Source organism: Nelumbo nucifera, chromosome 1 (assembly GCF_055504915.1).
Source record: "Nelumbo nucifera cultivar China Antique chromosome 1, China Antique-T2T, whole genome shotgun sequence".
Taxonomy (NCBI): domain Eukaryota; kingdom Viridiplantae; phylum Streptophyta; class Magnoliopsida; order Proteales; family Nelumbonaceae; genus Nelumbo; species Nelumbo nucifera.
Genome location: NC_142649.1, coordinates 92,433,519 through 92,461,114, shown reverse-complemented (window position 1 = coordinate 92,461,114; position 27,596 = coordinate 92,433,519). Strand labels below are relative to the sequence as shown.

The 27,596-nt window shown below is 39.5% G+C and overlaps 1 protein-coding gene across 2 annotated transcripts; it reads left to right on the top strand.

Moving 5' to 3' along the window:
• Positions 1-3,580: 3,580 nt before the first annotated feature.
• Positions 3,581-27,153, top strand: LOC104589607 (26S proteasome non-ATPase regulatory subunit 12 homolog A). 2 transcript variants are annotated; one of them, XM_010247971.3, is made up of 13 exons: positions 3,581-3,712; positions 3,818-3,839; positions 3,949-4,143; positions 5,078-5,185; positions 5,286-5,390; positions 5,523-5,579; positions 5,666-5,862; positions 17,822-17,921; positions 17,996-18,108; positions 18,233-18,386; positions 18,479-18,556; positions 25,422-25,648; positions 27,016-27,153. In XM_010247971.3, the coding sequence occupies exons 2-12, from the start codon at positions 3,837-3,839 to the stop codon at positions 25,638-25,640; spliced, it is 1,329 nt and encodes a 442-aa protein (XP_010246273.1). In that variant the 5' UTR covers positions 3,581-3,712; positions 3,818-3,836; the 3' UTR covers positions 25,641-25,648; positions 27,016-27,153. The 2 variants fall into 2 exon arrangements, with proteins under 2 accessions (XP_010246273.1, XP_010246274.1); XM_010247972.3 differs by having other exon boundaries at positions 26,679-27,153.
• The last annotated feature ends 443 nt before the right edge of the window (positions 27,154-27,596 follow it).

Below are 27,596 nucleotides of genomic sequence, written 5' to 3'. Positions count from 1 at the left end.
CTCCTTCCACAAACGTCAATCAGAATAGGATGTAGAGTGTAAAGCGACCCACGAAACAAGTAGTCGACAATCACATTTCAACAATGGTTGTGTGTGCAAATCATAGTTATATCAAGCACCTTGATATAACTAAGAAAGTAGACAGAGATCAAGAATTGGACATCTAAAGCAAAAAAGAAAAAAAAAAGATTCAGAATGTCCTAGAGATGTCAAATCAACACTAATTATTGTATTCCGAGATCCCAACACCATGGTAATGTTGTGCAAAGCTACGAAATTGAAATTTTGAGTTCATTGGATCGAATGTACCAATGATTTCAAGTACAATTGTTTTAACAAGTTTTTGAGCTTAGGTCATTTACTACCATTAATATCATTTTCCCTATTTTCTTATTTGTCTAACGATCAACTGCTACAATCACTACAACCACTAGCTGAATTAGTTCTAGAACTTAGAATAAACAGAGAAAGAGAGAAAGTCTCACCTGTTAATTCCGATTTTGTTCTCTAGTCACCATTTGGTAGTGAAAAATTTGAAAACGAGATATGATAGAGAGAGATCGAAGAGAGAGAGAGAGAGAAAAGGAAGAAAATGAGAAAATAGTTTATGTGGGGAGGTGAAAAGGGTACATAGCTCAATTTTGGCACCTCATAGCAGCAATCAGTTGAAGGGATGAGAGATTCATCTTATGGATGCCCAAAGATTGCGGAATAGGGGGGCGAATTTCAAAAATTTTTTTCTCCCTTCAACTGAGAATCGCATTCCCTATTTAGAAAATCATATTTTCAATGATCATTCTTGAACCATAAATTGAACCAGATCTGAACCAAAAGGAGTAGGAGAGGATTATACCTGATACGGAGAAACAGTATCCTCCAACGAAGGTGCTCACGCCCAAGGAAGGATCCAAAGACTGCTCCCACTAAAGATGGCACAGTGTAGGATGGAGTAGAATTAGCAGTGTTCTTCTCCAAGAACTCTGTCCTTCGCAAGAATCAGTAGGATGGCACGTGAGCACAGCTTCCAATCAATTCTTTCTGAAAGAACTGATGTCAAGATCGAATCTTGACTTCTCCCACAACTAGAGATCGAACTGGCAAACAGGGCAGCAAGAACAGGAGGGGGCAAGAAAGAATTCTATAGGGATGCTTAATTCTTCCTTCTTGATTTCAGCACTAAAGAGGATCTGAATGAATTGTCTTCTAAAAGTTGTCGCCCCCTCCTTCTTTTGTTAACCTAAAAGATCAGCTCCTAATCCAATTAGGAGCTGCTTATCCAAATCATATTGGGATAAGACCTCTCTTTAGGTGATAGGGATAAACCCTTATCTTATCTGCAGATTAGATTAACTTTCTCCTAATCTCATTACGAGGTTTCTAGATCTAAATCACATTCAGATCTTGGACTCTCTGAGTGCATAGGGTCAAGACCCTATCCTATCAGCTAATCCATCTCAGAATTTGTCCCATAATTAACTAATTAAATAGCCCAGTTCAAAACGGGCTTAGGCCCATCAAGCTTATGTGCTCACTTAACCTTCCTAATTGCTGCCCAGTTGGGCTTCCTTGTATGGCGTGGGACCCAAGCATTGATCTGCACATCAGCCACATGGGTTCGGCCCAGCCTTTGTTACCAGGCCTGGCCAAATACACTGTTATGGACAGTGCACCCCTTGAAACCCATCAAATGAGCTCTATGGGCCCAACACTTACACTAAGTGGTCCTTGGGCTAAGCCACCTTGTAACACCCAGGGACTGTGGGCAGATGCAAGATTAGCCCATCAGGTATTATCCTCAATGGTCTTACACATAACCTCTCAGCCCATAATGATCATACACTGCCCGACAAGAGAGGACATCTCCCTCGGCTGCAAGGAACAGTGTTGCACTCTCTACTTATATGGATCTTGGGAATTAAAACCTTTTGCAAACCTTTTAGAAATCATAATATATATACTTTTATATATCATATAAAATATACTTTGCAAAACAAATCTCAACAATTGAAATCGGCTGTCGTCAGTCTTGGTTTCCATCAGTGAGAGTGCATCCCCGATCATTACCTTTGTCCGACAAAGGGGCTGATCCTGTCACTATGATCACCCACTCAGATGAATTCTCAGATTGTCCCAACATACCCAGGTTTTGACCCCCGCTAAGGATCTCACTGATTGGTACATCAAAGACAGCCCAATCCGACACCTAGTGCAGTATCATAATCGAGTCTAGGGGTCGGGTGTAACTTTCCAGTTTTTCTCATCAATCTCCAAGGTCCAGGGCAACACTGGAAATGTGGTCCAGTTCATAGATTCAATTAATCCCACACTGTATGTGCCTAGGGTCTCACCCTGGCAGCTGAGACAGGCCACCCCAACTGACTTGGTGGCACAACAGTGTCAGCCTTGTCAGGATAGGTCTCCCCAAACCGATCCACTGGCTGTAAACATTCTAAACTAACACGAGTTTCATTAAGTGTCCAGTTTAAGGGTATTACACAGAAACATACCAAGGGAACATGAATCAAATATGCACTTTTATTCATTTACAATAAACTCATAGAGTACATCATTCTGATTGAAGCTAAGAGCATACAAAACTGTCCAACATCAGTGTTGTTTTTAGCAGAAGTTTCAAATGACTGTCACTATATTATTATTATTATTATTATTAGAGGTAGTCGACCTATACTCACCTCTACAGCTGCTTCTAAAAGCACTTTTTTTTGTAGTGTTGCATGAATGCATACACGTATACTTTTAGAACATATTCATTGATCAAATTTAGCCTGACTTGGTTGCAAGCCTAACTTAAGTGCATCAAATTACAATGTGGGTTAGGCTCGAATTGGAAAGATCATGTTGACCTTAGGTCTTAATCTTAGAATTTGGCCTAGATTGACCATAAACTTGCACCCCTAGTCATTTTCATTCGTGTTGTTGATGAAAATATAAAATGAAAGTCATTTTAGTTCATTATTATATAGGGTAAAATATAAAAACCTCCTCTTACGTTTTGACAATCATAAAAAAACTCTTCTCAAATTTCATTTTAACAAAAACATCCTCAATAGTTTTGAAATATCCTACTATTATTGTCACGGCCAAAAATGTTGGCATTTTGAATTATGTTGAAGCATGCCTTAACACAATTTTGTAACTTCAGAAAATAATGTTTGGTAATGAATTGAGACAATAACGAAAGAGGTAACAGGGGAGGTCTTTGTTAAAATGAAACCTCCCCCACCAATGAGAGGTTTTCATGATTGTGAGAAGCCTAAATGAGGTTTTTATATTTTACCCATAATGTAATTCGATTCGGTTCCCATAATTTTTTCTGTTTGAATCCGAAAAAAATGCGATGGATAACATATTATTCGAATTCGAATATAAACGAATAACATTTGGATTTACTCATTTGCCTATATCCTACATCCTATTCGATTCCATCCGTCTGATTGTCTAATCCACTAATTCAACGATTTGGATCAATAACCGGATTCTGTATCAACGATCGAACTTACGAATAGAACCTTAAATATAATAGTACGGAAGTCCCTAAACTATATAAAGTTCTTCTCCCCAAATTTCTCTGGAAAAAGTTGGGGAATTCTTGCCGGAGGGGTTATTGCTATTCCCGTCCGACCTCCCCTCTCTTCTGGTGGAGCTTAGAATCACTCCTTCGAGTTCAGAGCTCCAAATCTCGCTTTCCCCGGTTTCGTATTCTTCTCCCTCCCTTTAGCGCTTTTAAATATTCCGAATTCGTCTCATTTTTTCGCTCATAGTTTTTTTTTTCCTTTTTCTTTCGCTGGTATTGCAGGTCTGAATTGACTGAAGCAATGGTGAGTTTCAATTTAGTTCTTTTTTTTTGCTTCAACAGATCTTGAGTTGCATTATTTTTCCCGGTTCAGTTTGATTGCAACATTTTTTGTGTTGTGGTTTTCTTTGCAGGAAGGAGGAGGTAACCTAGATGCCTCTATAGAGTCTCTGTTGAATGTGGAGAAGCAGATGAGACTTGCTGGGGATGTTGCTGGAACAAAGAAAGCTGTTGTCGACATCCTGGAACTTTGCTTTCAGGCTCGAGCATGGAAGACGCTCAACGACCAGATCATTCTTCTGTCAAAGCGTAGAGGTCAGCTTAAACAGGTAAAGGAAACTTGAAAAACAGAACTGCATTATGAGATTTTGTAGCTTCTTACGGACGAAGAGGCGACGGATAGGTCACAAATTCTTTAACTGTTTTTGCAATTTGAAACTTTGAACCTAACGTCCTTGCCCAAAATTTGACCCATCCTTGAGAAAATTTATGCGCCTGGGTTTAACTCTTTTTATGAATATTATCTGTCTATCTGCAAACTTTAGCATTTTGTCTTTACTGGGTAGAGGAAAAAAGTAACAACTTTGCAACATAAGGAAGATAGTTTGGAATCACAGTGACGATACAAAACGGTCAAATAAACAACAGTTTGAATTTTGAAAGGGAGTGGAAAGGTCTCCTTACCTTACATTCTTCAGAGAGGAGAGAGTTAGTAATGCAGGCTGAGTGGTCTTCATTGGTTGTTGTTGTCTCCTTGTTTAACATGATGTTCAGATGCCATGCTAGGATATTGCTATTATCAACTTGTTGAAAGTTGAAAATTGAACCGTATTCAAAGGTTATGTTGAAAAAATCTCTCCAAAATATCAATGTCTTGAATTTATATGCGATCAATGATATTTATCCTTGATTATTCTTTCTTGAGGAGGTTTTGCTAGCATGGTTGTTCCAATCTTTGATGCTTAATGATATGCTACAATATATCTTGCCAACTTTTTTATGTTTAGAAATCTTATGTTAGCCATAGTGCTAGGGTCTTGCTTGGTGACAGAAATTGTAAAACATTAGGATAAGATGCATGAGAATGAGAACGTGGATTTGTTTTAGGTCAATATCCGGTTCACCTCTCCCAAAACCCTGGGTGGGTACTGCCCGACCCTTTAACATTATATGAAGTGTTATTGTCACAGGAGATCCTTGTTTAGACATGGTTGGTATAATTGGTTTGCTTCAACCATTCACACTGTTGTTGTTTTCACACAGGCAGTAACTGCAATGGTCCAGCAGGCAATGCAATATATTGATGAGACTCCTGATATTAAAACTCGTGTAGAACTCATCAAAACACTAAACAGTGTATCTGCTGGGAAGGTGAACAAATAAAGCTAGAATTTCCTTACTTTGTCTTATCCTTTTTGTGATCCCTCTTTGTTTTTAAGATATATAATTAGTTGCCTGTACTGTTCTCTAGATATATGTAGAAATAGAGAGGGCACGATTGATCAAGAAGCTTGCAAAAATTAAGGAAGAACAAGGACTTATTGCTGAAGCTGCTGATTTGATGCAAGAAATTGCTGTAAGTGTTGTTTGGTACTCCAGGTGGTGTTTGGTGTTTTCTGCTCATTTGAATACATGAATAGACAAGAACTCGATCCATATAGAGCAACTTGTATTCTCAATCCCCTTACACTTTTAATTTGCATTACAGGTGGAAACATTTGGAGCAATGGCAAAAACAGAGAAGATAGCATTTATCCTTGAGCAAGTACACTAAAAATCATTATGAGAATTTGTTAATATTTTTTGGGCATACCTTGCAAACTGGCTTGCTGAAACTCAAACATTTTCCAGGTCCGTTTATGCTTAGACCGTCAGGATTATGTCCGTGCACAGATCCTCTCAAGGAAGATTAGTCCACGTGTTTTCGATGCTGATATTTCAAAAGAAAAGAAGAAACCCAAGGAAGGTGATAGTGTTGTTGAAGAGGCTCCTGCTGATATACCTTCACTATTGGAATTGAAAAGGATCTACTACCAATTAATGATACGGTAGTTTGATATTTGCATAACTCTTCCGTTCACCTTTTGTTTGTTTTTATTATTTATTTTTTGCAATATAACCTACACAGTTGAAAATTTACCATCAGTTGTTATCCAATTGTTGTGGTTGCCATTCTGATTTGGTCTTCCATTTTCTAAGGTCCCATAGATTCTAAAGCCCCTTCCCAATTATCTTAATGGGGATGGTTTTCAAGCTAGACTTGGTTTTGAAGAGTTGAATTAAGCCCCCAACTTTAATGCAATTTCATTCATAGAGGGCCTCTTTATAGAATATAGCTGAGAGAGAAAAGTTATCTTCTATGTTCTGATCAGAAAAAGGTAACATTTTATGTTTATTATATTGGGTATATATTTTGTTCCATGTCGTACTCTTTGGGAGAGAATAATTGAGCAAAGTGTACGGCATGAAACAAGTATATCAGAGAACCAATTTGGGTTTATGCCAAGGAGATCAACCATGGAAGATGTCTTTATTTTGAGAAGATTGATAGAAAAGTTTGGAGAGAGATCTCCATATGGTGCTTTTTGATCTAGAGAAATCATATGACAAAGTTCTTAGAGAGATAATATGGTGGGTCTGTGAAAAGAAAGGGGTTCAAAATAGCTATATAGACCTAATTAATGATATGTATGATGGTGCAACAACCAATGTTAGAACACATGTGGGAGAGACATCAGATTTTACAAGTAAGTGGGGTCTTTATTAAAGTTCAGCATTTAGTACTTATTTATTTCCATTGGTCATGGATAAATTGACTAAACATATTCAAGAGGAGGTTCCATGGTGCACGTTGTTTGCTGATGACATTGTTTTAATTGATGAAACTAACAAAGGATTAAATGCAAAATTAACATTAAATGATTAGAATAGAATATATGGCATGTAAATTTAATAACAATGGGAGTGTAAATTGGGTACACTGATTCCTGAACTTATATTCCCTTTCTTCGAAAAAATTTCAAGTTATTTCTTCTTTTCATGTTTCTAGGGATTCTTGGGATCTAGGTCTAAGGAAAGGTTTGAGGGGCTCAGAAGTCAGTTTGCTAGATGATCTTTTCTCTCTTCTAAGCTCAGTTTTTTTGGACTAGTTTTGTCCTGATAGTAGAATTTGGACTTAATCTTCTTCAGGTTGCTTTTCATGTTCTTCCTTTTTAAATGCTTTGGTGCTCCTTTCTAACCCGGTTACCTCCTTTCTTGTTAAAGAAGTCTGGGGTGCTCTGGTACCTCCAAAGGTAAGGGCTTTTTGTTGGGAAGTGGTTCTCCAAAAAATTAATACCTTGGAAATGCTTCAAAGAAAAAGACCAAATTGGTGCTTGTCCCCACACGTTTATAGGCTTTGCTTGAGGAATAGTGAAGCGGTGAATCACCTATTATTTTCTTGTCCTTTTAGTACTCTTATATGGGATTGATTCTCCTCTCTCTTTGGCTATAGGTGGACTCCCCCTCAAGTATAGTGGATTTTTTTGACCCTAGCTTTTTTTGACAACCTAAAAGAAGGGAAGGGTGATGTGGAAAACAACAAGGGCAGCTATCTCGTGGGTAGTGTGAGAAGAGAGAAACAATTAGATTTTCCAAGGGAAAGAAAAATTAGTGCCTAAACTCATAGAAGGGATCACCGTCAAGACAATACATTGGCTGAAAACTCTTGACCTGTTCAAGGATGTTTCTGTAGACGACTTGATTAGAGGCTGGAGTATTATAGCAAGCTCCTCTTCTTCATCACCTACCATACAAGTGGTTTGGCCCCCTCCGGTGTAGTATAATGTAAAGCTAAACTTTGATGGCAGCTCTGTGGGAACCCTGGACCTTCTGGAATAGGGGGTGTGTTTAGAGATGAGATAGAAAAAATCTTGGCTATGTATTCTGGTCCAATAGGTCTGAGGGACTCGCTTAGAGCTGAAGTGTTAGCCCTCCTCCAAGGGCTCAGATTGGCTAAGCAATTGGGCTTTCAACAGCTAGAAGTGGAAGGGGACTCAAAATTAGTAGTAGGTTGGATGCAATCAATCAGCTTGGAACTTGGCCCCTTAGACAACCTGTAAGGGAGTTGTTGAGCCTTAAAATAGAGCTGGATGCTCAAGTTGTTTGGACTAGGAGGTCAGCAAATGCTTTAGCTGACAACCTAGCAAAGCAAGGGGTGAATCGGGAGTTTTTGTTTTGGGCAGTTTTGTAGTTTGAATTATGTTCAGGGGTCACCTTACACTTTAGTAGGTGATAATTGTATTTCTAGTTTTTTTAGTTAATGAAAGTTATCATTTCCTATAAAAAAAAAGTAGTACAAGGCAACCTTGAATCTCTCACATAAAAGTAAATCCACATGCTCCATGTTTTGGATGCTATATTTAAGAATATATTATTCATGCATTAATTGAAGTGTGATTCTCATCATAAAGCCAAGTTTTTTTATCAGCATAGAAATTATTTTATTAGATTTAAAGAAAGTTGTAGCAGTACAACATGATGACAGGGATGTCATCCCCAGGAGCTTATCAAGTTACAGTTACTGTTAGTGGTGTTAGTGAAGGGGTATTTTGGTCTTTGCACTTGTTGAGAATGTTGATGTGTACTATTATGTTAGTTCGAGTGCCTCTTACTTAAATAAGGGCACTTAAGTCTTTTCCAATAAGTTAATAATATAATAATAGGTCTGGCCGAATCTAGGGATAACTTTTTTCTCTAATTCGAACCAGACTTTCTCTCTTTTCTCTCTTCTTCTTTCCTCTCCTACTTCTACTTCTTGCTGTTCACTTTACTTTACAGTCAACGAACAAGACAGAATTCTAGGGCAGGTCGAACTTCAACATGGTATCAGAGCCACATTGAACAAATCAGACTTGCTAGAATTCTGTCTTCTGCGCATTCGAACTAGGGTTTCTCTTGGGTTTCTCAGCTATGAGTTGGAGACTGGGAAAAGGGCTGAAAAGGAGTGATCGCCCTCTTCCCTTGGAGGTTCCTATTGCCTCCGATTGTGTCGTTGGTGATTGGTTGCTGTGGTTTCTAAGCCCTAATTAGGGCTGGTACGTGTGGTGCAGTGGTGTCTCAGTCCTTCGTGTGGTTGGCCTTTAGGCGATGAGGTAAAGTTTTTTTTTATGTATATTTTCTGTTATGGAATACATGAGAGGTGTAGTACAGTTCGTATGATGGGTTTTCAGATTGCAGTATGCTAGGGTTTATGCCAGGGTTTATTCTGGTTTGTGTGTGATTCGAAGGGCAATAGTGTCTACTTAATGGTGAAACTTCCGGTAGCTGTGGATTAGGGTTTGTGGTGTTACAAGTGTGGTTTTCAGCATTTAATATTGCTGAAATTAGTGTGTAGACTTCGGTGAGTAGGGTTTGTGGTGTTGCAGTTTTCAGCATTTAATATTGCTGAAATCAGGGTGCAGATTTCGGTGAGTAGGGTTTGTGGTGTTGCAGTTCTCAGCATTTATTACTGTTGAAATCAGTGTGCAGATTTCGGTGAAGTGCTTGTGTGTAGTGTGCAGTGTGTAGTGCTCAGAATTCAGTGATAAGGGTGTTCGACAATGGCAGATAACAGTGATAGTAAACCTAGTGTCATGATATCTACTGACTACCTGAATGTCCAAATGACCTCCATTAAACTGAATGGAGAGAACTATGTCCCTTGGGCCAAGTCTGTAGAGGTTTTTCTGAAGGCGAAGAAGAAAGTGAAGCACATAAGAGAGGAGAAACCCCCCGCTAATTCTCAGGAGTATGAAGACTGGGAACAGGAAGATGCACAGATCATCACATGGTTGTGGAACAGTATGGAACCCAGAATCAGTGTGAACTTCATGTTTCTTAACACAGCCAAAGAGGTGTGGGATCATGCTAAGAAACTGTGTTCAGGTCAGGATAATACCACTAGGGTATATCAACTGTATCAGGAATACTTCAATCTGCAACAGTGAAATCAGAGCCTTGAGGAGTACTATGCCAGTGTGAGAAATATCCGCAATGAGTTAAACGTCTATCATCCTCTCACTTCTGATGTCAAAGTTCAACAGCAACAGCGAGAGCAGCTTGATGTGACACGGTTTCTGGTGGGGCTGAAGTCTGAGTATGAACCAGTACGAGCCCAGATACTAGGGGGATCTGCTCTTCCATCTTTAGAGGAGATGTTTGCTCGTCTTCGGAGGGCTTCCATTGGATCTATGGATTCTACTGTCTCAGATAAATCAGCATTTGCAGTATCGAGAGGTCGAGGTGGCAGAAGTGGGGCTCGAGGAGCCTAGCCTGGCAGGAGTGGTAGTGGTGGACCTACACATATCCGTGGTGGTGGTCGTACTGGAGGCAGAGATTTAGGAGGAGCTTGTGGTAGAGGACGTGGCTCGGGTCCACAGAAGTGTACTCATTGTGGTTTGGATGGACATACTATTAACTACTGCTATGACTTACATGGTCCTCCCTCGACGTGGGCCAACCATGCCATGACTAGTGACACCAATTTCAGCTCTAGACAGGAGAACCGGTCAGCTGACCCGATGCCTTCTACTCCCTCAGATGGTCCAGGCAAGGAGATGGTGAGTGTTCCTCGGGATGAGTATGAAAGGTTTGTTCAATCCAAGTCGCAGCAGAACACAACTACCTTTGCACATTCAGGTATGGCTTGTTTGGCATCCACACCCAACCCCTGGATTATTGACTCTGGAGCCTCCGATCACATGACGAGAACTCCAGGTGTGTTTTCATCTCTCACCCATTGCTCAACATCACAATCTGTTACCCTTGCTAATGGCTCCACATCATCTATCTATGGTGTTGGTAATGTTGACCTAGACCCTGCATCCCTATCCTCTGTTTCATTTGTACCTAAGCTTCCATTTAATATTATGTCTGTTAGTAAGCTGACCAAGTCCCTTAAGTGCTCCATCACATTTTACCCCTCTATGTGTGTTTTTCAGGATCTCAAGACGGGGATGAAGATTGGTGGAGGGCATGAAGCCAGTGGACTGTATTATCTTGATGGTGGTGGAAGAACGTCAACGGCCCTTCAGTCATCCATTTCTCATCTCCAGTGGCATTGTAGATTTGGTCATCCTTCGCTGAAAGTGTTGCAGTCCTTAGTCCCTTCATTGAGTCAACTTTCTGTTTTAGATTGTGAGTCATGTCAATTTGGGAAACACCATCGTGTTCCCTTTCGTTCTAGGGTCGATAACCGTGTGTCGAGTCTTTTTTCTTTAATTCATTCAGATGTTTGGGGTCCTTATAAAGTGATGTCATATAATGGATACATATATTTTGTTAGTTTTGTTGATGACTGTTCAAGAATGACGTGGCTCTATTTAATGAAAGAAAGAAGTGAATTATTTGCCATCTTCCAGAAATTTTATGCTGAGATCCGCAATCAATTTGGCGTTCACATCAAAATTTTCCGTTCTGATAATGGTCGTGAATACTTGTCTTCATCTTTTCAAGAATACTTGGACCAACATGGCATTATACACCAAACTTCCTGTGCCTACACTCCACAACAAAATGGGGTTGCTGAGAGAAAGAACCGACATCTTGTAGAAACGACACGCTCCCTCATGCACCACATGAATGTTCCCAAAACCTTTTGGAACAATGCAATGCTCACCTCTTGTTTCTTAATTAATCGGATGCCCACGTTTATTCTTGATGGTCGTTCTCCTTTTAGTGTCTTATTCCCCAACATGTCTCCGTTTCTACTTCCTCCTCGGGTATTTGGGTGTGTCTGCTTCGTTCATAATCTGGGTCTCGGGACTGACAAGTTAGATGCACGTTCCCTGAAGTGTATCTTCCTTGGCTATTCCCGAACTCAGAAAGGGTACAAGTGTTATCATCCCAATTCTCGTCGTTCCTTGGTATGTGCTGATGTTACATTCTTCGAGTCTACTCCGTTCTTCGTGGGGTCCGATGATGCTGCTTCCTCTACATCACCACCTCCTCTTCCTTTTCCTGTGGCTGATCCACCTCCTCTGGTTCCAGTCATGCCTACGTCCTTGCCTCCGATGCCACCGTCTATTGACCGTCCACCCATCCGTCACGTGTATACACATCACCCGCGTGTACCGGCTGCAGCTCCTCCGGCTTCATCACCGTCGACAGATCCAGCTCCAGCTCCGACATCAGCTTCCGACCTAGATCTTCCTATTGCCTTCCGGAAAGGTAAACGTACCTGCACCCTTCACCCTATTTCCAATTTTGTTTCACTTACTCACCTCTCCGACTCCCATCGCCAGTTCATCTCTTTGTTATCCTCCGTGGTTGTTCCTAAGGATGTCCAGGAAGCCCTTACCTCTCCAGAGTGGTGTCGTGCTATGGAAGAAGAGCTCTCTGCTCTGCATCATAATCACACTTGGGACCTCACCGCTCTTCCTCTTGGGAAGCAGGCTATCGGTTGTAAGTGGGTGTATAGTGTTAAGTACTTGCTAGGTGGTCGTGTTGAGCACCTGAAGGCGCGACTGGTTGCCAAAGGGTACTCCCAAACCTATGGCATTGACTACACAGAAACATTCTCCCCGGTTGCTAAGATAGGGTCAGTTCGTGTCGTCATCTCCCTTGCAGCTATGTATGATTGGCCTCTACATCAGCTAGATATCAGAAATGCCTTTTTGCATGGTGATTTGCTCGAGGAGGTCTACATGGAGCAACCACCAGGGTTTGTTGCTCAGGGGGAGGATGGTAAGGTATGCAGACTTAAGAAGGCTATATATGGACTTAAACAGTCCCCTCGAGCATGGTTTGGTAGGTTCAGTGAGGTGGTCAAGAAGTTTGGTATGAAACAGTGCCAAGTTGATCATTCTGTCTTCAGTCTTGACTCTTCGGTAGGCAAAATAATATTGGTGGTGTATGTGGATGATATCGTTGTGACTGGGAATGATAAAATGGGATTTGACAGATTGAAGGCATTCCTACAGGAACACTTTCAGACAAAGGACTTTGGCAAGTTGAAATACTTTTTGGGCATAGAGGTAGCAAGATCTAAGCATGGCATTAATTTGTGTCAGAGGAAATATGTGCTTGATTTACTGGAAGAAACAGGGTTGCTGGGTACTAAACCGACTGAGACACCTATGGAAACAAATACGAGGCTGAGCACTGATATAGGTGAAGTATTTGAAGACCCTGGCAGATACCGACGACTTGTAGGCAAACTAAACTATCTAACCATTACTCGGCCAGATATTTCATTTGCGGTTAGTGTGGTGAGTCAGTTCATGCAGAAACCTTTGGTCCCACATTGGAATGCAGTGCTAAGGATTGTGAGGTATCTGAAAGGAGCTCCTGGTCGTGGTTTGCTGTACAAGAGTGGTGGAAAACTGGTAGTAGAAGGGTACACTGATGCTGATTGGGTAGGTTCTATGTCTGATAGACGATCTACCACACGCTATTGCACCTTTCTGGGGGGTAACCTGGTAATGTGGAAAAGTAAGAAGCAAACAGTTGTGGCAAGAAGCAATGCAGAAGCAGAATATAGGGCCATGGCACATACTGCTTGTGAATTAGTGTGGCTAAGGAACCTTCTACAGGAGATAGGATATGGCATCAGTACTCCAATGAAGCTCTATTGTGACAATCAGGCAGCGATTCATATCTCTTCCAATCCGGTGTTTCATGAAAGAACCAAGCACATCGAAGTTGACTGTCATTTTGTGAGAGAGAAGGTGCTGAATGGAGTGATAGAAACTGCATATGTTAGTACGGGAAACCAGTGGGAAGACTTGTTTACAAAAGGTTTGAGTCGGGGGAGAGTGGACTACATATGTAACAAGTTGGGATTATATGATATATACTCACCAGCTTAAGGGGGAGTGTTAGTGGTGTTAGTGAAGGGGTATTTTGGTCTTTGCACTTGTTGAGAATGTTGATGTGTACTGTTATGTTAGTTCGAGTGCCTCTTACTTAAATAAGGGCACTTGAGTCTTTTCCAACAAGTTAATAATATAATAACAGGTCTGGCCGAATCTAGGGATAACTTTTTTCTCTAATTCGAACCAGACCTTCTCTCTTTTCTCTCTTCTTCTTTCCTCTCCTACTTCTACTTCTTGCTGTTCACTTTACTTTATAGTCAACGAACAAGACAGAATTCTAGGGCAGGTCGAACTTCAACAGTTACAAAGAAATCCAAAAAGGCTAATTAGTTCCCAGCATCACAATATACATCAGGTTACAATTTAGCCCATAACAAGCCATCTCTATTAGCTCCTTGCTTTGCCAATACATCTTCCATTCCATTTACAGACCTTATCCACCAGAAAGTGGAATTGAATCTCTTTGCCAAGGTGTCGATCTCCCTAAAAGCATGTCTGTATTTTCATGGAGTTGATCTGATATTCTTGGACCAAGATATGACTAAGAATTTCCTTCCACTTCCAATTCCCTTGCTCCAAATTGTACAGCAAGCCTTAATCCATGTAAGAGAGCCATCACTTCAGTTTGTACTGAATCTCCAAAGCCAATTGGTCCTGAAAATAATGCCACCACCACTCCATGGTTTCTAGGAACACTTCCTATTCCTGCCCTTCCTGAATTACCCAATGAACTACTATCAAAGTTAAGCTTTCAGTTTGTTAGAAGATGGAGGTTTCCAAACCATTCTCACACTTTCTGCAGGTGTAATGTTTGTGCCTCTTCAGTCCAGGATCTTATTATGTCATTTGTTGAGAATTCTCGAAAGAGATCCAAAGTTTTTACCCAATGTGCTGTTTGTATTGTTACAGCTTCAAACAGTTCCTCCTTTGATTTTCTCTTCTCATTAAAGATTCTTTGATTTCTTTCTTCCCATAAGTCCAAATCAGCACTGCTCTTGCTGTCCTCCACATAAGTCTTCCTCTCTTCTTCTGTTGCCTTAAGAAACTGAAATTGAATAGGCCTATTGCATCCTGTGGAGGATCCCATTTGCAACCAAAGAGAGAACAAACGTATTTCCATAACAAGTAAATGAGGAAGGGTCTCACCACTTTCCTTGCAAAGGATACACACATGAGGAGAAAGGCATTTATTTGGCCTTCTTTTTTGTAGCAAGTCCCAAGTATTGATCTTCCCAAGGAGATTTTCCCAACACAGCATGTATTTTAAGAGGGATAGGTTTACACTAAATTCTTTAACCAAGAAAATTTCCCCCAAAGGCTCTGACAAGACCAAAAGGTTAAAGGAAGCACAAGAGAAAAGGCCATCAGGTGAAGGGAACCAAATTCTTCCATTTGGAGAGCTAGGGTCCAAGAACACATTTTCCAACTTTGATAGTAAGAGGACAAGGGAATCAAGCTCAGAATCTCTTAGACCTCTCCTAAACCTAATATCCCAATTTATACCAAGTTGCGATGGTAAACCAAATTTTGAAATGGGTTCAACCTTGTAATTGGATAAAGAAAAAAGGGAAATTGTTGTTTAAGTGGTAGATCCCCAACCCAAAGATCTTCCCAAAATAGGACCCTCTCCCCATTGCCCACATCAAACCAAGTGAAACTGAGAAAGGTTGGTAATATCTCTATTATTGCTTTCCAGGGGATCTTGAAGAAGTATGAGTTGCCAAAATTGCATCCCAGCCATTTTTCTGCTGTATCATGAATGCTTCCAATGACCTTGTGCCACAATCTCTCTTTTTAAAGGAAATCTCTAGAGCCATTTTCCTAATAGAGCTGTACTTCTCTTTGTTAGATTCCCAATTCCAAGTCTTCCCAATTCTTTAGGTTTGCATACATGTTCCCATTTTATAAGATGATCTCTTCTTTCACTCCCCGGTTCCCACAATAAATCTCTCATAATTTTTCCAAGTTCTTTGCAATCCTGACCGGTATTCTAAAAGTGCAAAGGAAGTAAGTAGGCAAGGTGGCTAAGGTGGATCTAATTAGAGTAATTCTTCCTCCCATAGAAATGTAACTCCTCTTCCAAAGAGCTAACTGTTTTGTGAACCTTTCTATTACTGGTTTCCAAAAGCTTTCTAACATAGGGTTACCCCCAATGGCATACCAAGATACTCTAGAGGAAAACTCCTAATCTCACAACCTAGTATTTTTGCCACCTCCTGAATATCTTGTTCTCCCATATTATTCCTACCACACAACTCTTCCCCAATAAACTTTCAACATTGATACCCTTTGGAATCCTTTAACTAGATTTTTTAAGTTCCTCACACTAGATTCACTGCAGTCCAATTCTTATTTTTCTTTGTGTTCTTGTGATTTGTCTAAATATTTAGGGTTTTTAATACCCATTCAAGGTTTTGCTTTACATTGAGAGATTCCTAATAGTCTTCTAGGATTGGTAAGAATGCAATTAGTTTTTATAAGTTACTAGCACATTATAATCCTTGTTCATATGGTGGTTGATTCATTTATATATTCTACGTATCAATGTTTTAAAAGGCATGGAAGGTATGCGCTTGGAGGCACACCTCCAAGCGAGACACTCCAAAATGCCCTAGGTGCCCCAAACGCCCTAAGGTGTATGCCAGAGGCATTGATACCTCTGAGGTGTACATCTCAATACGCCTTTTTCATGAGGCATGCTAGAGGTGTACGCCTCATGTGCCTCACACACACCTCATACAAAAAGACAGAAAAAAAAGAAAAAAAAAAGAAGAGAAAGGAATGGAATGGAAAGGAAAGGAAAGGGAAGGGAAAGAAAAAGAAAGAAAGAAAGAGAAGAAAGAAAATAAAAGAAAGAAGAGAAAACGGAAGGGAAAGGAAGGAAAGAAAAGGGGAAAGAAAAAATAAAGGAGAAAGAGATCCTCCTTCCTTTTCTTCCTCCCCCCCTCCTCCTTCCTTTTCTCCCTCCCCCCTCCTCCTTCCTCCTTATCCTCCTCCTATTAAGGAGGCTTACACCTCCTTGTGTTTGGGAGGCTTACACCTCTTACATGCTGAACTATGCCTCACGCCTCCAGGTAGTGGAACACCACACCCATAGTTACACTTCTAATTCTAGTTTGTGTTTTTTTTTTTTTTTTCTTTAGGAACCAAGCCTCACATCTCTAGGCTTACTCCCACACATTGGAGAGCCTAGCATCCCATATAACATTAGGGGTGATCATGGGTTAGGCTCAGACCAGCCTGGCATGGGAAACTGGGTTTTCAATAGGTATCAATAGTCTCAGCTAGTTTAAAATGTCTAATATAGCAGGAGGTATTTCATCTTAGAGTTTAATGACTACACTAATAATTTTAGGAACATATCTCCAGAAATGTCTTAACTTCATGCTTCAACCTCTCCCTGGGTATGATTTTCCTCCCCTGAAAAGTTTATCATGTTATCATTCTCCAGCAGTTTGCTTATTTATTACTAGTTATGAGATGAAAATGCCTGTCTTTATCAGATTAAGAATACTTATAACTGTTTGAGAAAACGACCTTGAAGAACTGAACTATTTTTAAGGTTGTTTCCTCATCAGCGCCTCTATGTCTAGATGAATATTGTTATTGGTGCAGTGGTAAAACATGAGATTGACAGTGTGATTTAGGTATACATCAGTTCACCCCTCCCAAGACTGAACATTGGATAATAACCCTTTAAGCAAACATTGCTGTTTGAATATCCACAACAGTATAGTTCTTATTAGTGGGGCTGTTAGTTGGTTTTGAATAAGAGTATCTTTATCTTTTAAAAGCAACATCTAAACAGTATTTAAATTAACAACAGAAATTAAAAATAAGGAAACTCTTGGCCCTTATTAAACATGGAGGCATGAGCAGGAAAATCCAGACTGCTAAAACCTATGCCCCTTATAACATGGAGGCCATGGTCCTTGATATTCTATCTGAATGTGTTCACCATGGAAGAAAAGGCTCTAGCTTCCTTAATGAAATCCCCAATGTAAATACCTGAAGGCCGAAGTTAAACATAATAAATTTTTGTGTTCAAGCCAAGCATTATAATTTTGATTGTGCAATAAGAATTGTTGTACCTATTGATCCAAACTTATATTTGGAGTTGCAAGATGGTAACAGCTGCTTAAATGTTCTTTTGTTCTTTTTTGCCCTTTTGCAGGTATCACTCTCATCACAATGCTTACCTTGAGATTTGTCGTAGCTACAAGGCTATATATGAGATCCCATCTGTGAAAGAAGATTCAGCACAGTGGATACCAGTGAGGACTTTTCCTAAATACATGTCTTTTGAGTGCCTTCTACAGTGTTCCCTGACAATATTCCTTGTTTGCAGGTCCTAAGGAAAATTTGCTGGTACTTAGTGTTGTCTCCACATGATCCAATGCAGACAAGCCTTCTTAATTCCACTTTGGAAGATAAGAATCTATCTGAAATTCCAAAATTTAGGTATATCTTGTGTGATCTTGGTGCTTCTTTTAAAGCCTTCCCTGCCTTGTTTCATAAAATCATTCAGTTTTGTGTCATCTATGGTCTTTCTTATGCCTGACTACTGTCCTGCTTACCATCTCAGGATGCTCTTGAAACATCTGATCACAATGGAGGTGATCCAGTGGACGACCCTATGGGAGACATATAGGATAGAGTTTGAGAACGAGAAGAATATGCTTGGAGGCTCTTTGGGTGACAAAGCAGCAAAAGATCTTAAACAAAGGATTATTGAGCATGTAATTGTTTCTTGCATGTCAAAGTTGCATTATCTAATGTTTTCCCCTTAAAATTTTAGATCTTCAACTATTTGGGTAATGTGTACTTTCAGAACATATTGGTCGTATCAAAGTATTACTCTAGGATCATGTTGAAGAGACTTGCAGAGCTATTGTGCCTCACTATCCAGGTTTGCTATTGTGCCTCACAATCTCCCCTGATACTTCTCTTATGAGACCATTATGAGCATTATACTTCTTGATAGTTTATGCATCTGCCACTCCTTGGAGTTCATTGTTATTCTACCTGGGGTGTTGTAACTACAGTGGCTATAGGTAGTGGTGCAACCGAATTGAGCTCTAATCAAATACTTCAAGCTCAAGTTTGATTAGGCTTGATTCAAGTTCAATTCTAATTGAGTTTGAATCTCAAGGCAAGGTTGGTTGGTTATTCAAACTCGAGCTCAACCAATAAAAAGTTAGGCTCATGTAAAATATATTTTTATATTTATATATAATACAAGAATGTACTATATATTATAAAAATATATTCATTTTCGAGCTTTCTAGCCAAACTTGAGATCATCAAATATTTAATCAAACCGAGCTTGAATCGGGAATTACAGCTCGAGTTCACAACTCGAACTTGAACCACGTAGTGTTTTAGTCGAGTCAAACCAAGACATGCCAAAGTTCGGCTCGGCTCGGCTTAATTACTCCCCTAGCTACAAGAAGTGTGTATATGGTGAGGTGGTTCTTTTATATTTAAAATTTAGATTGTTTTTGGTGTTCACATCTCTCTTTTATGGGATTAAGGGCATGATTGGTCCTCTGCCATTATGAAGTGCTACTGCAAACTCTGTTCTAAGATTTTTATGTAATATGTAAATAGCATACCTTTTTTTCACTTTTCAGAAAAAAGTGCTACTAGTAGTTCTTTCCAAGATGTCTCTTAAAAATCGATTGCATATTGTAATTAGATAAAGTATCTGATTAATGGATATATATTTTTATTGTCCCCATAATTTGTTCTTATGTTGTAGACTTGAAAAGGCTCTCTATATCTGTCTTTTGATCTGGCCCAAGTTTGTACAAGGATGAATCAGTGATTTAAAAGGTGCGCTTGAGGCAATTGCTTATGCCACCTATGTGAAGTGTAGAATCAGCTTCATGAATTCCATTCTACATGTTATTACCAAAAACTAGAATACAGAAGAAAAACAGCCTTTTGAAAAGAAATGACTGTTTAAAAAGTTGCAGTAAATCAAAAGGAAGTAGCAGAAATCAGATTTCAAGAAGAGAGAAGAAGGTGGCGGCAACTTGGGTCCAGAGAGAGATTTTCGAACATAACCTTCTCTCTAACACCCCTAATTCCATTTCATAAGTTAAACTTTAGTAATCTACAGAGAGGCCCCTAGTTGGGTAGAAAATTAAAAAACATAACATAAGAAAGAATAAAGCCTAGATTAAGGCCCATTACAGCAAAGAACATAAAGATAAAAAAGGATAAACAGCCTATGGGCCATTCGGCCCATCTTCTCTACACTCCCCCTCAAGCTGAGCATAGATGTCAATCATGCCAAGCTTGCCAATATCATGCTGAAGTTTATCCTTGGGAATGCCCTTGGTGAGGAAATCAGCTAACTATCCTTCAGAAATGATGAAAGGTAGACACACCTCTCCAGAAGCCACTCTTTCTCAAATGAAGTGTTTGTCAACTTCAATATGTTTAGTTCTGTCATGTTGCACTAGATTGTGAGCAATGTTGCTGGCAACCTGATTATCACAGTATAACATCATTTTCTTATCATGCTCAGTACCCAGTTCCTCCATCAAGGATCTAAGCCATAGTAGTTCAGAAACTCCATGAGCCATGGCTCTGTATTCAGCTTCGGCTGAAAATCGGGCAACAACTGATTGTTTCTTGCTTCTCCAAGAGACAATATTACCTGCCACCAAGCTACAGTAACTAGAGGTAGATCTTCTGTCATCATGTTTCTAGCCCAATCAGCATTTGTGTAGGCTTCAAGTTTCATATGGCCATGCTTAGCAAATAGAATTCCCTTTACAGGGGAACCCTTCAAATAACAAAGAATTCGCTCTACTGCTACCATGTGAGTATCCCTGGGAGCATGCATGAACTGGCTAATGCAACTGACAACATATACAATGTCTAGCCGAGTCATGCATAGATAGAGAAGTTTTCCAAGTAGCCTCTGGAAGACTCCCTTATCTTTCAACAATATTCCATCTGAAGCAGAGTGATTATGACTCATATCAATAGGAGTAGCAACTGGTCTAGCACCCATCTTCCCTATTTCAGAGAGCAAATCAAGTACATACTTTCTCTGAGATATAAGGATCCCATCTTTGGATCTAGCAACTTCTATGCCAATAAAGTATCTCAATTCCCCCAGATCTTTGATCTTAAACTCTGTATGAAGGAAAGATTTGAGATCATTAATCCCTGATACATCATTACCAGTCACAACAATATCATCTACATACACAATCAGGTAAACGACCAAGAATCCTCTCCTCTTCACAAAGAGGGTATGATCAAATTATGTCTGTACATAGCCAAAGCTAACAAGGGCAGCCCTAAACCTTTCAAACCATGCCCTAGGGGACTATTTAAGTCTATAAAGAGATTTCTTCAGCCTGTAGACCTTCCCTTTCATATCTATTTCATACATCCTTGGAGGACGAAACATATAGACCTCCTCATGTAACTCTCCATTTAGAAATGCATTCTTTACATCTAGCTAATAAAGTGGCCAGTCAGAGATAGCAGAGGCATCAATTGGCAATAGGAGCAAAGGTCTCCAGATAATCAATCCCATATGTTTGTGTATAACCTTTTGCAACCAGCCTAGCCTTGTACCTTTCAATGGTGCCATCAGCATGATATTTGATGGTAAAAACCCACTTACAACCTACTGGATCCTTCCCTTTAGGTAAATCAACCACGTCCCAAGTGTCATTCTTGTGCAGGGCATCAATTTCTGTTCTCATACCATCCCTACATTCTAGAATAGTAAGAGCTTCTGACACAGACCTAGGAATTGGGTTAGAAGCAACAGAAGAAAGGTAGCCAAAATATGAAGGAGAGAGCAAACTATAAGAAAGGTGTTTGGAAATGCAATGTGTACTACACTTTATTTTTTCTTTCCTAATAGCAATAGGGATATCAAGGTCTAGAAAGTATGACTCTAAAGGGGTTGTATCAGTATTTGTTGTCTCTTCTGTGACTAGAAGTGTAGGAGGCTCATGTGCTGTAGGGGAAACAATCTGTTCACTTTTGTTCTCTGTCGTTGGTACAACTTGGGATTAAAAAGAGGACGAGGAGGTAAAGGATGAGGGATAGGAACACTAGAATGAGAATGAAATGATTGATCCTCCCTTGACTCATTTGAAGGAGAAAGAGTCTCAACAGAAGACTCAACTAGGACAGGAAGGGGGAGAGCAAACAACTGTGACAAATTCTCCCCCTTTGGACAATGCCTCTCTTGAAAAGAATCATAAAAGGAAGAGAGCTCATCAAAGGTGACATCCATTGAGACATATCGAGTGTCAGTCTTTGGATCAAAACAACAATAACCCTTTTGTTTGGGGGAATAACCAAGGAAGATACACTTGTGGGCTTTTGGTTCAAATTTATGTCTCTGGACACTTGGGGTATGTACATAACAAGTGCAGCCAAAGACACGGAAAGGAATACGAAAAAGATCCTTGCCCGAATGAAGAAGATTAAAGGGAGACTTAAACCCCAAAACCCTAGATGGCATACGGTTGATTAGGTAGGTTGTAGTGAGAACAACATCACCCCAAAATTTTGTAGGGACATGTAAGGCAAATAGGATACTTCTTGCAACTTCAACAATATGCCGATTGTTTCTTTCAGCAACTCAATTCTGCTCTGGGGTCCTAACACAGGAGCTTTGGTGAATAACCCCCAAATCAGTGAGATAGTAGGTCAAGTTTTTCTCAAAATATTCTTTTGCATTGTTGGATCTGAAAATTTTAATTTTGGTATCAAATTGGGTTAGAACAAATTCATGGAATTGCCTCACAAGTCTGGGAACTTCATCAAAAATATCCAAGCGAACCGAGAAAAGTCATCAATGAACAAGATAAAATATTTGTAGCCACCCATGAAAGGTAAGTGGTAAGGCCCCCACACATCAAAGTGCACAATATGAAATGGAGAAGATCTTTTATTACTCAAAGGATAACTGCTTCTACGATGTTTTGACAATTCACACGACTCACAATGAAGACTGGACAGACTAATTCTCTTAAATAGTTTTGGGAATAAATGACTTAATGCAGAAAAAGAAAGATGACCCAAACGAAAATGACATAACATGACTCGACTGATGGACTCTGTAGATGTAGGCCCAAAAGCAGCTTTTCCAAGTTGTCCATGGCTCTTTCCAGGAGTGTCCAATAGATATATTCCATTCGCCTCATGGCCACTCCCAATCACTTCCTGAGACTCCAGATCCTGAAAAACACAATAGGAAGGAAAGAAGGTTACACAACAGTTTAATGACTTAGGCTATTTACAGATAACAAATTTGTATTTAGCTTGGGTACATGAAGAGCAGAAGGAAGTACCAAGGAATCTGTAGCCTTGATGGTTCCCTTGTCGGAGATAGGGGCAAGAGAGCCATTGGTTAGGGTGATTTTGTCACGGCCAGGAAGTAAATCATAAGAAACAAACAAAGTGGAAAGGTTGGTCATATGATCAGAAGCACTAGAATCAATAATCCAAGGAATCCTACGATTACTTGAAATAGTTGCATGTTGGCAAAAGCCCGTATACCTGAATGACCAAGTGCAGAAGAGGTTGAATTTCCTGGAGGGTTGGAAGAAGAGGCCACACCCTCTAGGTGATTGATCATCCTTCCAAACTCTTCATACTCTGCCTTCGTAGCTACTAACTGCTCACTAGCAGTCATCTCTTTAGTTAGGTATCTGTCACTATCTAGACCAGCAGCAATATTGGCACTCCCTGCTTTCATATTATCAGACTTCTTTTGAAACCGAAGAGGAAGAAGCTTAGGATGCAATTTCCAACACTTGTCTTTAGTGTGTTTTGGCTTCTTATAGTACTCACAAATAATTTCTTTTTTCCCTGAGCTACTTGGAGTCCCTACAACTCCCTTGGGTTTCACTCCCATATTAGCAAAGTGATCATTTAAACCAGCCCCTTGAACTTGGGCAAGTCTCTTGCTTTCTTTACTACTTATCAAGGCATAGGCTTGAGACAGTGAAATCCTTGGATAAAATATTTTGCTTTGTGATGTCATACTCTGGATTCAGCCCTGTCAAAAACTCAAACACCCTATTTCTCTCAACAAATTTCCTGTAGGTCTCAGCATCATTAGTGGTGTCCTAGGCTACAACTTCTATCAAATCAATTTCTTGCCATAAAGACTTCAGTATTGAGAAATAAACAGCTAAAGGTTTCTCCCCCTGTCTCAAATTCTTCACATCACTCTTAAGCTTGTAAGCCCTGGCCACATTTAATTTCTAGGAATAGGTCTCAGCAACACTATCCCAAATTTCCTTTGCTGAATTCATCCACAAATAGTGTTGACTAATCTGCGGTTGCATTGAGTTCATAAGCCATCCAATAATAGTATAATTTTCTTGCATCCATTTTTCATATGATGGATCATCTTCCGAAGGAGCCTTTTTGCTCCTGGAGATAAAACCCCATTTGCCTCTACTGCATATATGAATTTTTACTGATTGTGACCAAACCAGATAATTAGTTCCATCTAACTTGACTATGGTCAACAACATGCTTGTCTTCAACTTTTGAAGGGTTCATCTTCTTAAAGTACTTCGAAAATAACTTCTAACAACTTCGAATAACAACAAATGAAGATAGAATAAAAACTGTGTTGTGAGCCAATCTCTATGCAGCCATACCAGCTACCTGCATCACACCCGGAATGACATCCTAATTGGTTCAAATACCCAAATATTAGTCCATCTTGGCCTAACTCCTTTCCTTATACAGCATTGCATGACATCCTAATTGGTGCACTTGTTAGTTTTGAATTGGCATAAGAAACCATCTTACTTGGCTTAGCTAACCTTATTTTATTGAGGCAGTGAGCAAGCCATTTTGCCCCACTTTTTCTTTCTCTGATACCATCCAATAACATATAGTAAATTGTCTTCAATAGCATGAGAGGGTACCTTTTATTTTCATCAGTAACATATCAAAGAGGCTAACAGAAGGGTCTTCACCACTGTTTCCTATGAGTCCACATCTCCAACAGGACCAGTAATGGCCAAAAAGACACTACCATCCAAGGTTCAAAATATTGATACAGGGTGATACGCCCTAATGCCTGTATCTGTAATGTTTTCTTTCTTTTTTTTTTTTTTTTTCAAATCTGGTTCAGAGGGGCCGGTTTAAGGTTGGTCTACCCTCTGAACCACTCACTGACCCGAAACACCCCCTGTAGGGGTGTATCAGGAAGGCCCCAAAACGATACGTATCTGCTGATATGGCCCAATACATAATGATGTTTTGAACCTTGCTACCTTCTCCTTTATAGAATAACCCTCCAATACCAGCTAGCTCCAGATTTAGGGTGGAGCTTTTGTCAAATTTACCAACTTCAATGTCAATCCTCATCTTTGCTACACTGATTTATGAACACGTGTTTGTTTCATGATTCCCAACTCTGTTCCATAAGGAGTGAAAAGTATTATAGGTATTCCTATAAAATGTTCTCTTATATTATATTTGCCAATCATAGCATATTCCTAAATGCACCTTCCCAAGATAGTTGAAGAGTGTACCATGGTGGCCAATAGGTGGTTGTATTGGCCAGTCCCCCTTTTACTTTTTGGACACCTTGTATCTTCTTTTCATTTAACTACAACATTATTTCATTAAAAAAAAAGAACCAAGAAAGGAAGGAATATGGATTTGGTACTATAACCTGTTATAACATATTAGTGAGCATTAGTAATTAAGAGTTCCATAACAGCTTGGTTCATCTTAGAATCTCTTCAACTGCATGTCAGGAAGCTGAGAAGCACCTATCAGATATGGTTGTCTCCAAGTCTCTGGTTGCAAAGATTGATAGGCCAATGGGAACAGTCTGCTTCCAGACAGCAAAGGACAGCAATGACATTCTCAATTCATGGGCAATGAACTTGGAGAAGCTGCTTGATCTTGTTGAGAAGAGTTGCCACCAAATCCACAAGGAAACCATGGTTCACAAAGCTGCTCTGAAAGTCTAAATTCAGAAGTATGAGTCTCTCTCTCCATGTGTATGTTTGTGTTTATTTATATGCCATGCATAGAAAAAATATTTGTACTCGTCAAATTTTTTATCCAGGGATGATTAGTTTACATGTTCCTCATTTGTTACAGCAACTCCTATCTGAAAACCTTGACACATGGCATAAAGATCAACTTTAATATATAACATTATTTATACTATGAGATATAAGAATTAAGACCTATTATTGGTATGGCACAAGTTGCAACAAACTTTGGGTAATGGTCTGCTGCTCAACAGGATAAAATGGGTGTGGCTGATTTTTGAGGGTTTATCATTGAATATCTGGATCTATATTCTTATCCTCCTATGTGTCAAGTTTCACATATCATAACATAAACCTTTCACCAGAAACAAGGTTGAATTTTATGTTCAATTAAATCTTTTATAAGGAATATTGACTTATTAATAAGAAGTCCTGTATCCTTAGAAATACTCTCTCCAGAATATCCAATGTTTTCAATGTTTATAAAATCAATAGTGGAATCTTGATTTGGCGCTCCAGGAGATTTGCAGTTTAAGCCCTTTACTGCAAACACAGTTGCTCCATAATTCATAGTATTGGTTGTGATAGAGTTTTGTATCACGTTGTAAGCTGATTTTGTTTGGTAACTTCGGTTAATCTCCATGGTATGACCCATCAGATGGTGGATCCTGGTCTCTAAATACAAACTGTTGTATAGATCATTTAGCTCTAGACCCAGGTGTTTGCTCATTAAATAAGCAGCGGCCATATATGCTAAGGTCGCTCAAAATTTAAAATTTTTACTTGAAGTAGCCTAAACTACATGCAAATATTAGCGAGGAGCGTAGGTAGGTTGGGAACTTTGGTTTTGTTTTATTACCAAAGTAGATATGAATAATTAAATGCTAATACTACTTTTTCTTATCAGTTTGTACTGAATAATCACTGAACTTCATACTGGGTCATATTGGATTATCTACCACAGAATATTAACTGGGACATAACATCAGTTTCAAATTTTCTGCCTTGTAGGTTGCTTCTGATGCTACTTCATATTTTGCCATAAAGTAGGTCACTTGTATTGACTAGTGTTACAACTATGTCTTTTGTTATGGTGCGAGAACAGTGGTTAGGTAACCATAAAGTAGGTCATGCCTCCAGATCATGAATTGGGTTGTCTTGTCTGATGTTGTATGCCCATTTCATTAACTAAAAACACCGGGTCCAAAGCTGTTTTTTTTTTATTTTTTTTTTTGGGCCTACGGGCTTTTCCTTCAAAAGAAAAGCTTTTTTTTTTTATTTTTTTATATATCAGTAGAAGGATCGGATATCTTGGCTGTGTTTATCATTGTTTGCCTTCTCGTTACAGTTATCAAAGTTTCAATTGTGATGAGCTGCAAATGGTTCTGGCCAAATTTCAATAATTCGCTGGCTGTCGTATGTAACTTCGTTGGTGATACCAGATTTGATGAACTGAATGGGGATTGTGCTTATTTTATGTTTCCGACTTTCCGTTTCTTCCTTCGGAGCAATGGGTACCTGAAATGCATACTGATCATGTTACGTTTTTATCAGAAATCATCTTACATTCTTGTTTCATTTGACATTTGCATATTTGAGTCTTACTACATCTCCCTGACGCATAGAGGTTTTCATAAACCTCCTTTGAGCAAGGTTCAAAGTATCGATCGGCTGATACATGTGCCAATGGCTTTTCGATACGTTCCTCCAAGGATTGTATTGGGTCAGACATTGGTTCAGAGGGTAGTTAGGCCTTAAATTGACCCTTCTGAACTGGTTTTGAAAAATGAATAAATAAAACCTAAAAAAAAGTAGTAATACCGTCGATACTTTGAACCTTGCCTTTGAGATTTGCTGCATGGGAGCTTTCAAGCTTTCAAAAACTTCCTTCGAGGTTTGAGATAAGGTGTGAAGTATCTATCGGCCATT

Bases quoted from the DNA above. Each gene is read 5' to 3' on its own strand.
- LOC104589607 (XM_010247971.3), top strand. The intron at 5,186-5,285 runs GTGAACAAATAA...ACTGTTCTCTAG, and splicing joins ACAGTGTATCTGCTGGGAAG to ATATATGTAGAAATAGAGAG. The intron at 5,391-5,522 runs GTAAGTGTTGTT...TTTGCATTACAG, and splicing joins ATTTGATGCAAGAAATTGCT to GTGGAAACATTTGGAGCAAT.